Source organism: Ambystoma mexicanum, chromosome 1p (assembly GCF_040938575.1).
Source record: "Ambystoma mexicanum isolate Mex_15411 chromosome 1p, UKY_AmexF1_1, whole genome shotgun sequence".
In the NCBI taxonomy this organism is placed as follows: Eukaryota; Metazoa; Chordata; class Amphibia; order Caudata; family Ambystomatidae; genus Ambystoma; species Ambystoma mexicanum.
In genome coordinates this window covers 352,464,755-352,479,242 of record NC_090921.1, presented here as the reverse complement: position 1 = coordinate 352,479,242, position 14,488 = coordinate 352,464,755, and the positions used below count along the sequence as shown (strand labels likewise).

General features: G+C 44.0%; 1 protein-coding gene across 1 annotated transcript in view; it reads left to right on the top strand.

Moving 5' to 3' along the window:
• The window catches only part of JAK3 (Janus kinase 3), a 576,597-nt gene that overhangs the window by 237,989 nt on the left and 324,120 nt on the right, over positions 1-14,488 (top strand). The window contains exons 10-11 of the mRNA XM_069648742.1: positions 8,329-8,512; positions 9,900-10,021. Of these exons, the coding sequence (XP_069504843.1) occupies positions 8,329-8,512; positions 9,900-10,021 (306 nt within the window). The remainder of the gene's footprint in view (positions 1-8,328; positions 8,513-9,899; positions 10,022-14,488) is intronic.

The window sequence follows — 14,488 nt, the reverse complement described above, 5'->3', positions numbered from 1 at the left end:
ATGTTACACAACCTGTGGTGAAAATTGGTATAAACGCACATAATACAAGCCAAAGGAAGAGAATTAAACAACCACTTGCATATGAGTCCTTGGTTACTTGTGTAGTGGGGAAACAAGATTGTCACAAACATTCTGGGAGGGATGGATCCAAATGGAGAGGAACATTATTTTGAGAAGAGTGTTACGGTGCACTAATATAAACCTTGTTGTCCCTGAAGAATTGTTGGAAGTTTTGAAGCTGCAATTTATTGAACAATTTGAAGTTATGGTGAGACTGTCATCAAATGATATTTAACCCCAAAAGCACTTGTGGTTGTAAATTGCTTTTCGGGCAGGGGAGTACACCTAAATTGCAAGCTGTTGAAGAAGTGGGCCTGTTCAAAGAAGGAAAGGAACCTTCTCTTTTATGAGTTGAAACTTTCTTTTAACACATTGAAGTTGTACGCAGTGGAGTTGGAACTTTTTGTTGACAAAGTGGAACTATATCAAACTGAGTTGGAACTTTGTATTGACGAATTGTAGCAGAAACAAACTGGGGTTGGACATTATTGCAAGTCAAGATTTCCTTGTTTTCTTTTCTTGAACTGTGAAACCGAATCACGTTTGGGGAAGGGGAAAGGGCATTCACCCAAGTTACAAAGAGAGACTGTGGAGACCTTGCAAAAATGCAATCATTATAGTTCGTTGAGAGTTGCTATACATTATCTTGTTTATTTTCTGTATGTATACATGTGAGGGACAGATATCCTTTGTTAGAGTGTTTCCTTTAGGTTATTTTAGTCAGGGAATTCCTCATCAGGGTAGGGATAGTGAGGCGTTCACCCAATCTTATCTTATAATAATATGGCATTTGTTGCGTAAATCTTCACAAAGTTGTCCGCCTCATATTTCTGACCCCTCAGAGCATGCATACTCAGGGAGCTATCATTGCGGAATAATGCCTGGAAGGGGAATCAGTATACAAAGGTGCAAATGCTTTAGATGTGCTTTTTAGTGAGCTCATAAATGAATCCAAGACTTTAAGAGCTACCACAGTACTAAGCAAACCCACTTCTTTGAAGAGAAAAATAAATGTTTTTACCAAAAGAAAGCATTGTATGTTCAGTATAAAAATTGCGGTAGTGTCAAACCATGTTTAGAGGAAATTGAGGACATGATTTATGCCACTGAAGAATAACAATCCTTGTCTGAACGTGTATTATAAAGAACAAACACAGCTTTTCTTAACTGAACGTGGCTGGAAAAAAATGAAGACAGGATACACTACTTGTCAGGTGGCATACAATAAACCAAAATGAGTGTGCCAAAAACATGCCAATTATAACTAATTTGCGGCAGGGGAACACGCCCCTCTCAATGTATGTGTCAGGAGACTAAACACATCGGAATTGCTGCTCCACCAAGTTTGAAAATAGAATATGTTTGCCATTACTTACCATCGTTGTATTGCCCTGACAGAGCAGTGAAAACACTTACTCATAAGCAATCTTATAGATAAGTGGAGTACATCCACTTTCACTCTCTAAAAACAGGCAAATACTCTGAAAGAAAAAAAAGGAATAAACATATGTCCAACATAAAATAGGAAATCATGGATACAATGAAGCCTACCCTCTTGCTTCCATCCACACTATTGTGCTGATATTTCAGATAAGGTGTAACATGAGAGAAGTGGCACAGGAAAGAGCACTGGTAATATACCCGCGTGATCCGAAGAAGAATTTTAAGAATGCAAAGAAATGAAATAAAGAAACAAAATCATCTTTAAATTGGCATTAATTATGAGGAGAAAAGAAGTATATCTTTCAAAAAGATATCTGTTTAAGAGTTGAACTGTATTTCAATTCGCCTAATAAGTACACCCGTTGGTGATGTTAGTAAGAATAAAGGTATCACCGGAACTGGCATCTTTGCGCCAGTCTGGGTTTATGCAGCCAACTGAGTGGTCCTGTCGTATTGCTGTGCAGCGTTGCAACACTAGGCCTAGAGCAGGCCCTCGCACATTGACGGCTCACCGAAGCAACAGACGGCCCGACACAACACTGGCGACGAGGCAGCGCTATCCCCACGCGCCCATGCACAAACTGTCACGTTTGGATAAGATCTCCGACTCGCGTGTACGGAGATCCTTGCTTTCAGACCCCCAACATTCTGAAAGCAGTTCCAGCATTCTATCTGCATGCGTATGAATGAACGCGAAAGCGGGAGCTTCGCTCTCACACCCCCAACGTTCCGTGGGTCTACCGCACACCAATTAACACTGCATACAGCAACTTCTAAGCTCCGGAGGCGAGCAGCAGCAGCAAACGCCACGGTACCACTACACATGGCGTTTAATATGCCCAGGAGGTAAGAAACAGTACGCATCTGGCAACACTGTGAAAATCCACTGCAGAAACACAGGTGAGTGATTTTGTCCACCCCCAACAACCCCAGTGACAAGAGTCCTCTGTCAGTGGCACATAAGTGACTGATCCACCAAGGGAGAGGAACCGCCTCCCGCAGCCACACATGCAGCACCACCAGAAGCATGTGTGTGCACCTGCGCCAGCAAGGAACCATACTTCCCAAGCACAACCGGCGGCCCACCTCACAACACCAACCATGTCTAGCACAAACACAAGCCCCTCAAGGGCAAGTTCAAGCCCATCTGTGATAAGAGGTGCCAATCCAGAACACCCAGACCCAGCGCTCACCACCCTCATGGCACCCTTTACCGCATTCACCACAGGGGCGGCCATTTGCTGGGGCATCTGGGTACAACAATTTGAGATGCATCTCGATGCCAGGGAGATCACGGCAGACAGGAAGAAACACACTTTCCTTCTGCTTAACATCGGAGCAGCAGCGCTACGCCTATTCAACGCCATCCCAAACAATGGCAACGCAAATGACTACAACGCTGCCAAGAACGTACTCACAAACAACTTCAAACCTGACCTCAATACCGACTATGAACGATTCCACTTCTGTATGGCCAGACAACAGAAGAGTGAGACGGTGGACAACTTCCATGCCCGCCTACGGGAGATGGCAGTTGCCTGCGAGTTCGCCAATGAAGACTTCGCCATCTGCCTCCAAATAATCAACGGGATATCATCAGAGAACCTGAGGAGAGCCACCTTTTGGAGAAGAACATTACACTATCCCGCATCCTGGAAATGGGGCATCTTCGAGAACGCACTGATGCCCAGGTGGCAGTAATCGAGGCCTCACTCCAATGGCTTCCACTTGATGACCACAAGAAAACAGAGGAAGTCGCAGTCGTCTCGAGGCGCCAAAGCACCCGAGAAACGGGAGACCGGGGAACAAACCGCTCCAAGCAGTACGTGTCTCAAGGAAGAGAGAACGCATGCAAGTGGTGTGGTGGCCCATGGCACAGAGGTGAAACATGCCCTGCCTGGGGGTCGACCTGCCGCAAGTGTAACCGCCTCAACCACTATGCGGCTGTCTGCCTAAATCCACCAAGCAGAGGAGACCGAGAACAACCGCGGCGGCGGCCACAAGAACACTGGAGGAAATTTGCTCCTCGAGAAACCTCCCATTAATCAAGCAGGAAGGGGAGAGCGAGAGCAGTAGAACACGCACAGGGATCACCAGACATGAGTGAAAGTGAGGAAAGCGGAGACAATGCATCCCCCGACTGACGGGACAAAGAAAGGCAAAAGAAAACCAGCAAGAGAATGCACTGAGTACACCTCATCTCGGCAGTAGAACCCAAGAGGTCCAAGCAACGGAAAAGACCATCATTCACTGTCATTTCAGACGGAAAACCCATAAGAGTAGTCATTGCAACCGTCAACGTCATGCCAGTAACAGCATTTGACAAGCTCCACCCAAGGCCGAGTCTCCAAGACAGGAAAGTCCGACTGTATGCATACGGCTGTAAGAAGCCAGTCCAAGGGTTATTCAGATCAGACCTTTCACATAACAACACCACGTGCCGTGCCCGAATCTACCTTGTCGATGCCGGCTGCGAAACAGTCCTAAACTGCAAAACAGCCGAAAAACTGCAGTTGGTACAATTTACATTCAGCATCCAAAACGCAGAAATCAATGATCTACTACAAAAACATCAAAAAGTGTTCCAGGACATTGGTTGCCTGAAAGGCAGATCCATCAAACTACACATTGACCCTGCTGTCGAACCAAAAGCAGTGCAATATCGCAGAGTGCCGTTCCACATGAGGGAGGCCATAGAAAAAGAACTTGACAAACCGGAAAAGGCAGGCATAATAGAGAACACCTCAGGGCCAACCCCATGGGTATCTCCCATGGTGGTAGCACAAAAACCCAAACAACCCAACGCAGTACGGATCTGCATTGATATGAGACTCCCCAATACAGCCATCGGAAGGGAACAACACATCACGCCGACCAAAGATGAGCTCATCGTTGATCTGACAGGAGCGACGATATTCAGCAAGCTTGACTTCAGGTCAGGATATCACCAACTCAAAATGGCAAAGGAGTCGAGGTATATCACCACCTTCTCCTCACACCTTGGCGTGAGGAAATGCAAGAGCCTGAACTTTGGAATATCGTCGGCAGCTGAAGTGTTTTAGCACGAGATCCAGAAGGTCCTCAATGGCCTAGAAGGGACAACAAACATCAGTGACACCATCATCATCTACGCAACAATCGACAAAGAACACCACAAGCAGCTCGCTGCAGTACTGCGCAGACTTGAAGAAGCCTGACTAACCCTGAATGCTGAGAAGTGCGAATTCGGAAAAGAAGAACTCTGTTTCTTCGGCTACATCTTTAACGAAAGTGGAGTATTGGCAGATCCAGAAGAAGTTAACAATATCAAAAACACCAAAGGCTGCTATCCGCCACCGAAGTAAGGAGCTTCATGGGAATGGCAACCTACTGTGCGAGATTCATTCCAGACCTCACCACCATTGCAAGCCCCTTTCGCAAACTAACAAAAAAGGACCAGAAGTTGGAGTGGTCGTCCATCCACCAACAAGCCTTCCAACTAATCAAAGACTCGCTGTGTACCTCCGTAACCATGGCATTCTTCGACATCGAGAGACACACAGAACTTCTGGTTGATGCCAGCCAGTTGGCTTAGGGGCAGTGCTCACCCACGTTTACAACGAGGGCAACGTACACCCCATCGCCTTTGCCAGCCGTGCACTGACCAAAACGGAACAAAATTATGCACACATTGAAAAGGAAGCCCTCGCAATCCTGTGGGGGTGCAGACATTTCAAAGGCTATCTACTGGGTAAACGAGCGAAGGTATTCTCTGACCATAAGCCCCTCATCCCTAAATTCAAGGGTTCAGCACCACACCCCCCGGCACGCATCGAAAAGTGGATGCTACACCTCCAGCCTTACAACATAGAGGTGGAGTATCGAGCCAACCTAATCCGCTCAAGAGAAGCTGCAAGCACTCTTCGGGATCCGCCACGAACTTACCATAGCCCCGAAGGAGTGATACTGAAGGAACACCGAATTGTACTGCCCACAGCACTTGAAGAAAGGGCCCTCAAACTTACCCACAGTGGGCACCAAGGAATTGTAAAAACCACGTCATATCTAAAGTCCCGGATGTGGATGCCCCACATGCAACAGCGAGTAATGGATCTCGTAGAATCCTGTGCAGCCTGCCAAGCCACCAGGAGGGCCGAGAGCCCAGAGCCCATCATCAGCACCCCGAGGATCACCTGTCTGGTCATGGTGAGGGTTGAGTCCAGGTATACTCCCAGAGTTTTGACTGACTTGGATACCGGGATGCGGGAGTTGTCAATGAGAAAGGAGTCATATTGTGATCCCATTTTTTTGATTGTGCTCGGAGACCCGATGATAAGGAGTTCAGTCATTTTACTGTTAAGAAAGAGCCAGTTTTCAGCTATCCATGTCTGGATGATGGTGTAGATGGTGTAGATGGAAATGAGAGTTTTTTGGTCGGCCTCGTAGTCGCCTGTAAGGGGGACGAGGACCTGCGTATCATCCGCGTAATTGGTGTATGTGATGCCCTTCAAATCGAGGTATTTTAATAGTGACCTTGTGAATACGTTGTACAGGGTGGGTGAGATGCAGGACCCTTGCGGGACCCCACACTTAATTAGATGAGGTTGTGTGCAAGCTTGGTCTGAAAAGACTTTGCTCTACCTCTGAGGAAGGATGCGATCCATGCAGTGAGAAGTTGCCAGCCGTTGAGAGGTGGTGGCATAGGGTGTCATGGTCAACCAAGTCGAAGGCCGTGGAGAGGTCAAGGAGTAGTAGGAGGGCTGGTTTTCCTACATCACTTAGGTCATCAATTTGTTTCTTGAGATCAAATAATGCGGTTTCTGTACCATGGTTGGGGTGAAAGCCAGACTGTTGTAGACCAAGCAGATGCTGAGCTCTTAGGTATTTCTGGACTTGGAGGTATGCCGCTTTGTCCAGAATCTTCAGAGGGAAGGGAACCATTGTAATGGGCCTGTAGTTCCCTGGTGACTTTGGATCTAGTGTAGGTTTCTTCAACAGTGGGCGCACCCAGGCTTCTTTGGTGCGGGAGGGCACTTGGTTAGATTTGAAAAAAGCGTTGATGAAGGCAGTGAAGAAGGGTACCAGTATAGGGGCGCTGTCCTTGATGAGCTGTGCCGGGCATGAGTCACCCTTACAGTTGGAAGGCTTGATAGAGTTGAGTATGGTTAGGACTTCCTCTTCTCTCATCTCCTGGAATGAGAAGGCTGGAAGTTAGGCTGGGGTGTTCTGGTGTAGGTCAGATAGTTGTAGAGTTAAGGCTTTCTGGTGGCTGTTGATTTTTTCTTGTAAGGTGTTCAGTTTATTGAGCATGGCTTCTTAATTGTTGTTGCACCATTCTTTGTCTTTGTTCAAGGGGTTAGAAGAGGGGGTGGGGGTCTCCAGTTCTCTGAAGATTGCAAAGATTTCTCTGAATCCATATTTGGCGTTGGCTATTTATAGAATTCAATGCAGAATGCTGAAACCGTTATTTAAATAATACCAAAGACTGGATAGCAAAGTACAGGGATGCTCGGATCAGTTACTTATAATCTTCATTTTTTTTTTTTTTTTTTTTTTTTTATTGTAAAACTTCAGTTCAATACAAGATCAAACTTTTGTTACATTACGGTATCCTGAGATTCAACTGTTAGGTTCCCATTAAGAGTGCATATTTGAATCACACCCATAATATGACATTAATACCAAAGACTGGATAGCAAAGTACAGCGATCCTCGGATCAGTTACTTATAATCTTCATTACATGTAATCTTGATCTTCCTTGTCACAGTCCTAACACATGAAGGAAACTCGCCTTCCACCAAATGTCCATATAAAAATATCCTTTAAATATGTTTTTATTTTTAATTATTACCAACCCTGCTGACCCTGCTGGGGTATATCAGGATCAGAGGAGTCAGTACGGACGAGTACCCAGTGAGGGTAGGATTGCATGAGAATTGTGATGGGGACGAGTAGGACGAGGTGTAAGGAAAATCCTGGGAAGTAATCAGAGGATAACCACCCCATTCTCTATTTCTCGTCCTAACCCATGAAGTATTTCAAAAGCCAGCAATCATCACAACATAAAAATAGAGATAGAGATACTGCAGAACACAGTGCCCCAACAATACGAAGGTTAGGTTAGGTAAGCAAATGAGGTCATCATGGGAAAGAAGAGATGGAAGCGCAGTGGTGGTAAAAATGTGATCAGTAGGCCCTGAAACCAGATGATAATCATGAACAAACATGCTAGGGCTACCAGGTATGACAGCCGACAGATGGTGATCAGAGAATTGCCTCTGGCCTCAGCCCAGCAGGTAGCCATCCTTCTGGTAGTCCTCCCCAACACGCTCTCCAGAATGAGATAGTCCGAAAAAGGAATACATACTTAAGAAACCGACTAATCGAAAGAAAGCAAGCATTTGGACCTGTTGTAACCCACAAAAATACTGATGACAGGAAATGAGCCATCCTGTCCAGGTAGGTGGGGGTGAGTCATCAAGCATCCAGTGATAACAACAGCACTCTGTCGTGCTGTGAAAGGAGGAGCCGGCCGGACAATCTCCTATGGAAGACTGGCCCATTTGTGGTTCAGAACCCTGTGAAACAGCATCCCAATATTTTTGCTCTATGAGTCATGCAGATTAATATTCCACAAAAATAAGCTTGTATTTCCAGTTATAACATTAGTTATAACATTATGTGCACCAACACAGGCATGTTGCAGTCTTGCTCTTCGTGCAGAAGCGAGCCCAGGCCTGCTGCTCATGATGAGATCACTACAATAGGTGCTTGATTGTGCAGCCTGCAATGAAGTGAAGATTGTAACTCACTGCTCTGGTCTTTTTCCGCATTATTCTTCCCAGAATCCATTGGGGAATGATTACAAGGACTGCTTGATCACAAAGACGGAGTTGGGATTCTCCTTCTTCGGGGTGAACCGGAACTTCATCAGTGTGAAGGCACTCCTGGAGTACTACCAGAGCATCAGCCTGCACGCCAGCGGTTGCACCATCCAGCTAACGGACTGCTGCCCACCCAGGCCAAAAGGTATGTGTGGGTAATGCGTGCCATACTTATGGGCAGAAATAAGAGAAGTAGGTCAGGAAATGGGTTTAGGGGATTGGCAAAAATAGACATACATTTAAAGTGTAACACAGAACGTTTCAGGAGACTGGCAGCGGAAGACATAATCATGTAACTCTAGTATTTAAAAAAGGTCCCAGAGGAAGGGTCAAGAGAAGCACACCCTTTCACATCTAGGGCCAGATTCACCAAAGGATTGGTCTGGAATATAATAGGCTGTAATATGTAGGGTTGGGTGGCTCTGGAACTGCAGGGCTCAAGGGATGGGCTCAAAGAAACAGATTCCCACCTCTAAGAGTGGATGGGCTGTTGTGATTAGCAGAGAGGTCCGATTATTTACCTTCTAGGACTGGACACTTTAGTGGATTAGCCTCTTCTTTCTATGATTGGAGGAATGGCATAGCATAATAGAGCCATTCATCAATAGAGCTGGGTGACCCAAAGCACAGATATAAGGATGCAGAACATTTCCTGTTAGACATGGCTATTTTAGGAGATTGGCACTGGGATATAGGGCTTTTGACCTAAAAATAGTTATACTTCAAGGGATGGTCATGGGGTACAGAGAAGTTGCCTTATGAGGCTAGTTGGCATAGGATATTGCTTTTGGGTTGCTTTGCCTTTTACTAGAATGATAAGATGGTTAGGGAATGGCACCAGTTTACAAGCTTATTCAACCATCATAAACAGAGACCAATACCCATCAAACACCAAGGTCACGGTACATGGGTACGCTTTCCGTCACTTCTTTGTTGGCATGTATTTCAGGGTTTGCACAAATATTGACTTCTTTGCCTGTGAGACTAAGCAGATGCTGGTATCCATGACTCAGTGACTCATCTGCAGGACCTAAGCCAGCTCTTGTCAGTGACATACAGCTAAAACACTGGTAGAGGTGGTGAGAGTCATAGAGTTCACAGAGAGAAATAAGTATTGTTTGCCTTTTGGAGCTAGTTGCCTCACGAATCAGCCAGTACACTTGAAGGGTAGGGTGGTTAATGGGATTACCTAGACAAATAGATTTCTATTTAAGGGTTAGATGGCCAAGATATTAACAAAGGGAATCTGTTGCCTCTTTGAGTAGATGTGTCAATGGGTCCCATAGTGATATGTGACCCTTTGTAGAAGCGGACTATTGGTTAAGGTGAGGGCAATATGCGCATGTTGACACCCTTACTTTGACATGTGGGTTAAGGGCTCTGGTCTCTGCTCTTGCCCATCAGCGTGAGGATATCTGTTTGATCATAAGCAGTGTTTACAGTAGTAGCCCCAAGCCCCAATGTCTTCGAATCTCCATATATTGTCACTTCTTTCAGCAACTTACACCATTTTCTTTCTTTAAACTGTGGAGAAAAATCAAACCTTGTGATTGTGCGAGGAAGCTGCACTCAAACGTTGGCCTCTCCCGGCATGATACGGCGGAACTTCACCGAGATGACATTTCAGAAGATACAGCAGAAGGATCTTACCTGGGTATGTCAGCAGACAGTCGCATTTGGAGGACACAGACAGGGTATCCTCAGATTATTAAAGGGGTAGGAGTGAAGAGAGAGAGGAGAGAGAGATTCGAGAGAACGGAGAAAGGGGGGGAGAGAGAGAGGAGAGAGATCCGAGAGAGCAGGGAAAGAGGTGGGGGAGAGGGGAGAGTGGAGAGAGAGAGAGACAGAGAAAAGAGAGAGAAAGAGAGAAAGAGAGAGAGAGAGAGAGAGAGAGAGAGAGCGAGCGAGAGACTTATATTAACTTGTACCGTTCAGAGAGGCAATTGTTGCACTGGTGTTAGGGAAGAGAGAACGTCATGTAGTGCATTGGCCTCCTGGAAGAGGAAGCAAAATGGTGACAAGTGAAGCATTGGGTTCTAAAGGTTGGAGGCAAGTAGTGTATTGGCCTGTATGGGAACCTAATGGTTTTCATGCAATGCCTCGCCCAACCCCATCCTGCTAACCTTTCAGAAGCACCTCCCAGTCAGGTAATTTCCTAGAATTCCTCAAGGCCAGATAACCTTGGCGGCCTGCCAATTTAGTATATATCTAGAGGCTATATTATTTTGTAAATTTGTAGCCAAAGATTTGTACATAAAAAATGCTCATATCGCCAATGTTAAAATGTTCTGGATTAACACACTCTGGTAGATATGCATATCATATGAGTGCTGTTATCGCCACCATACTTACATCTACAGTCATCGATACCTCTGTTAGTGCACCAGCAACATCCCATTGTCTCTCACCGGCGCCCAGCTTTGGGAAGCTGAGGTGCAACTTTAGGGTGAACTGGACTCATTCCCCTATAGTTAATGATAGTTGCCTTTTCCTTAGTTGCCCACACTGTCCCGTCAAGCCTTAGATGATCCTTCGGTTGGCAGATGCCCACTTCAGATATACCCTATGACCATTTTGCTCTGCTTTACACACCTGGCACACTTTGAATTGGTTTTGTTTCATGTATCACGACTATCAGTGAACCCCCTCCATCCCCCCAACTAATGGTATCAGACTACTATACAGTTTAGGATATATCACAATGTAAGAAATATGTCAACAATTTAAAATAATAAACAGAAAAGTACAGGTAGAGTAAATATAACTGAAGCAAGAGGGTTGTTCACACCAGTGCACGAGCAGCAGAAGAAAGTAGGGCCACCCGGAGTGGGTGCCTACAACGGAGGCAGGCACGGAGTTCCTGTTCCATTTGCCTCGATGTCTTGTGCACCACCTGGTCTGTGTGACCCCAAACCTGCAGAGAGGAGTGCATACTCCTGCTGCCCCTCTGCATAGGGCACCTGTAGCAGTGCAGATAGGGAAGTGGGTGGGTTAGGATGTCTTTTTTTTTTGTTTAAATATTTTCATTGTGATCAATAAGCACATAAGGTTCATATAATATATACAAGAACATGTAAAGATAAGCAGACGCTACAAAAAATGACTCATCCAATGCAGATTAAACAGTATCAGAGCCTCATGTGGTGTTCTATACAGTGTATATCCTAATGCATAAAATACAATTTAAGATAAGCTCATAGTTGTGTAAAACATGTATCATAAACTTAAACAAAAATAGACGCATAGGACAAACACGAACGCAAGAAGGAGTGGTGAAGGTGTTGACAGAGATATACACTAACAACAGAATATTATCTTTCCTACTCACTAGAAGCTGCATTTTCTAATAATTCTAAGAACGGCTGCCATTTTAATTCATACTTGAGCTCTGAAAATGGGGACACAGCGTTGCATTTTTCCATTCTATGGAAATTACAAACAGAATTTCCACCATATTTTAAAATGTAAACGCTTGAGATCTTTCCAATTTGAGGTGATTGCTTAAATTGATATTGCGATAAAGAGGTCGAATAGATAGCATTTATTTTGGCTGAATAACTATACTACCAAGATAAAGAAAAGTAAGGCAGAAATCTTGTTGCAAAAGAAAAATACACTTGAGAGTTTTCCCAACCTTTTCCCAAAATACTTTAACATGGGTACATTTAAAAATAATATGTTTGAAGGAGCCTTGAGTATGAAGGTAACTTCAACAATTGTAATTTTGTAGGATTCCACCTTGGTAGAGAATCAGTGGGGTAATAAAGGCCCTGTGATGGAAGAAATACAATGTTTGGAGTAAGCTTGCTGAAACGATAGCTTTGGATACATTTTTCCGCACAGATAGCTATATTAGTTGGGAATGAGTTAGGGGGCAGTCTTGCTTCCATACCATGACAATTCCAGGGATTTTCATTTGTTGATATCGATAACCATATCGTATAAAACATAGAAGCTGTACAATTTGAAATATACAGGTGTTGTATTCTTTCAGCTTGATGAACATTAGCTTTACATATTAATAAATCATCATTTTCCATGATTGCATCAATCAAACTTAAATATTGCTGCATAAATACCATTGGTGTATGACATCTGGTTATAATCGCATTGAAGGTGAGTGGAGTACCTTGTATGAACAGCTCTCCAACATATTTAATAACAAGAGAGAGCCTTGGTCTCCAACATATAATTCTTTTGTTGGCCTTTATCAGGGGATTCATCCAGATATATTGTGAGATAACCTGGGAAGTTTTTGTAATGGATGGGAATAAATAAGATCGAAGATATATGACAGAAATATTAATACTAGTACTGGTAAAACATTTTTCCTTGTTTCCCTTAATGTACGGGCAATCCACAAGAGTATGGGGGAGACCATTGTTCTCTCTAAAACAAGCCAATTAGGCACATTAGGATTAGTAGGAATGAACCACAGTTGTGCTTGTCGTAATACAAAGGCCATATAATATTTTTTTTTTAATCTGGAAAGCCAACTCCACCATTAGCTGTAAGCTTTTTAAGTTTATATACCAAAATTCTATGTTTCTTTTTCCCCCAGAGAAATTTGAGAATACAGGAATCCAGAGATTTAAAGAATGAAGCGGGAAAGGAAATAGGGGGCATGTATAGAAAGTAAAGTATAATTGGGGAAATCATCATTTTGACAGATTGAAGCTTACCGAACCATGATAGATAAAGGGGGACCATGAATTAGTAAGCTCCATTGCCATGGTCAGGATATTTGCAGTATTTTGTTTAATAATATCCTTAGTAGAGGATGAAACATGAATACCAATACCTAGATATTTAATACCTGCTGTGCACCATTTAATTCCAGAGCATAAAATGTGATGTTTGGTACAATGTAGATTAAGTGCTAGGATTTCTGACTTGTCTGTATTAAGCTTGTATCCTGATGCTAAGGAAAATTGTGTGATAATGTGGAGTCAATTTTGTAAGCAAGTATCTGTTATATTCAGAAGCAGTAATACATCATCTACATATGCAGCTTTCTCAATCTGAATACCCGATAATAAATACAATTTATATTGTCTTCCTGTTTTATCGCTTCAAGGAAAGGTTCCAGCGCAAGAATAAAGAGAAGGGGGGAGAGGAGAGAACCTTGACGAGTGCCTCTGTAAAGAGGGATAAAAGATGACATTTGTCCATTTATAAAAACAATTATTTTAGGATTAGAGTTCAGTACTTTGGCCATAGATATAAAAGGATCAGTAATTACATGCCATTTTAGAGCCTCAAACAAGTAATTCCACTCAACCCTATCTAAGGCTTTTTCTATGTCACGTGCTATTGCCGTATACGGATTGGTAGATTTCGGAATGATGTTAAGAATATCAATAAAGAGTCTCATATTGGCTGATGACATAGCGTACCTGGTCATTTTTAATTAGATTTGGAAGAAAAGGAATATGCCTCATTACGAGTTTGGAGGCAGCCATGCCCTTATTAAGGGCATGGCTGCCTCCAAACTCGGGTCCGGGTTCCCTGAATGGGGAAATACCGGGCCATTCCGACCTTGGAGGGCCCGGTAGGTGTATCCCCATTCAGGGAACCCAGACCCGGACCATCCCCATTCCCATTTGAGCCCCCATAGGGCTCAGTGGGAATGGGGAGCATGCTAACAATGGGCCCGTTAATGACTGCCCACGTTGTTAGCATGCTGGGACGCTCGTGGGACCCTTCTAAGGATGTCTGGTGAAACCAGGTGTCCAGAGCGGGTCCCGCGAGCACACCTCGTAATAGGGCAGTAAGGGGTTAACGGCTCCAACACCTTTCCCGGCGCCATTAACCCCTTATCGCCCACCTCGTAATGAGGCCCTATGTCTATTAGCTAGAATTCTGCAAATATTTTATAATCGGTATTGATTAAGGAAATGAGTCTGTAAATTTGGGTTATTTCAGGATCTTTGTTGGGTTTAGGGAATACGATAAGCATTGCTTCCGAAAAGGTTCCCATAGCTTTTTCATTAGCAATGAATGCAGTGTATAGTTCATTAAGTTTAGGAACTAAAAGATCATTAAAGTGGGCAAATAAGTCAATTGGAAAACCATCTGGGCTAGGAGCTTTACCTTTTTTGAGGTCTTTAGTAGATTTATA